Genomic DNA, 1,393 nt, shown 5'->3' on the forward strand with positions numbered 1-1,393 from the left:
GGGGCGCCTCCCGCCGCCAGCCTTGCAAAACCGCCCTTGTTCTGGGCGAGGAAGTTTTGACAGGAGTCAGTTAAACCACCGGTATTTTGATTTCTTTTTTTGTTGTTGCTAGTCGTACGCAGAGAACACGAGGCATTTCTTTGCTACCTGGCTGCTGAATGCCGCCGTCCCCCGTCGGTCGTACGTGAACAGACCCTGGCTCGTAACGACGGGAGTTTGTGTTCTCTGCGTCTCTTCCAGATACGGGTTTGGAGTGTCCTGTGTGCAAAGAGGACTACACAGTAGCGGAGCAAGTTCGGCAGTTACCGTGCAATCACTTCTTCCACAGCAACTGCATCGTGCCGTGGTTAGAGCTGGTAAGAGAGAGCCTCTGCCCGCCGGCGACCGGGGTTCTTCGGGCTCCGAGAGATGCCGCGTCTCCGAGCCGAGCCCTGCGTGTCCCATGGGATGAAACCCTCCTGGTAAGGCCGCCATCCGAGCGGCGTTTCCCTGAAGCTCCCGTGTTTCTCTTGCAGCACGACACGTGTCCGGTGTGCAGGAAGAGCTTAAAAGGCGAAGATTCGACTCGGCAAACACAAAACCCCGAGGCCTCAGCGAGTAACAGCTTTAGCAGTGAAAGCCAACTACACGACCGATGGACTTTCTGACGCTCGAGGGTTTCCTCGGGGGCTCTGGCCGGAGTATCGTTACTACAGACGTACGTTGTATTATAATTCAAACAAACAACAACAACAACAACAAAAAGAGTAGCAGGAAATATAGGGCAGGGGAGGGACACCCCCCCCGTGGTATTACTGCAACGAGTGCTGTCTTTTTCCTGAAACTTTAAACTAGCCTCTCCGAGCGCGTCGCGTCTCCATCGGAATCGCCTCTTTAGTCCTAAATTCAGAGTCCTTTGAGTGATTTGACTTGATTTTAAACTTGTGAAACCTTGACTTCAAACGTGGCCCGTCTGAAGGGGGGAGTGAGCCGGCGCAGGGGGGGTTTGGGGAGACCCCGCCTGGGTCCCGAGATCTCTCCTGCAGCCTCCTCGGCGCAGGGTCGCCTCCCCCCCGCCCTCGCTCCCCAAAAAGGTGGCAAATTTGGGTGGGGAAAGCGTCCCCCTTGTAGTAAAGGAGGGGACGGAAAGGAGAAGATTTTTGGACTTCTCTCCTCTGGCCCCTTTCCCTGCCCCTCGAACCGGGTGGGTGGAATCAAATCCAGGAGGGTTTTGTTGACTGTTTTGTTTTTTTTTTGCCCCCACTTCTCTCTGAAACACCGGTGTCCATAAACCAGCGTTCTAGTTTTTCAGCAGGGAGAGGCAGAGATGAAGATGGAGGCTGCGAAGGCTCCTGGAGAGAAGGGTGGTTGGGACGCGCAGGAGCCACCCCCGTTCTGGGAACAGGAATGCACC

General features: G+C 55.3%; 1 protein-coding gene across 1 annotated transcript in view; it reads left to right on the plus strand.

Moving 5' to 3' along the window:
• The window catches only part of RNF115 (ring finger protein 115), a gene marked incomplete at its 5' end in the record, with an annotated part of 7,994 nt that extends 7,347 nt beyond the window's left edge, over nucleotides 1-647 (plus strand). Inside the window, 2 exons of the mRNA XM_009709582.1 lie at nucleotides 241-356; nucleotides 516-647. Coding sequence (XP_009707884.1) covers nucleotides 241-356; nucleotides 516-647 — 248 coding nt within the window. The remainder of the gene's footprint in view (nucleotides 1-240; nucleotides 357-515) is intronic.
• Nucleotides 648-1,393: the final 746 nt, after the last annotated feature.

Source organism: Cariama cristata, unplaced genomic scaffold (genome assembly GCF_000690535.1).
Source record: "Cariama cristata isolate BGI_N322 unplaced genomic scaffold, ASM69053v1 scaffold28511, whole genome shotgun sequence".
NCBI lineage: Eukaryota > Metazoa > Chordata > Aves > Cariamiformes > Cariamidae > Cariama > Cariama cristata.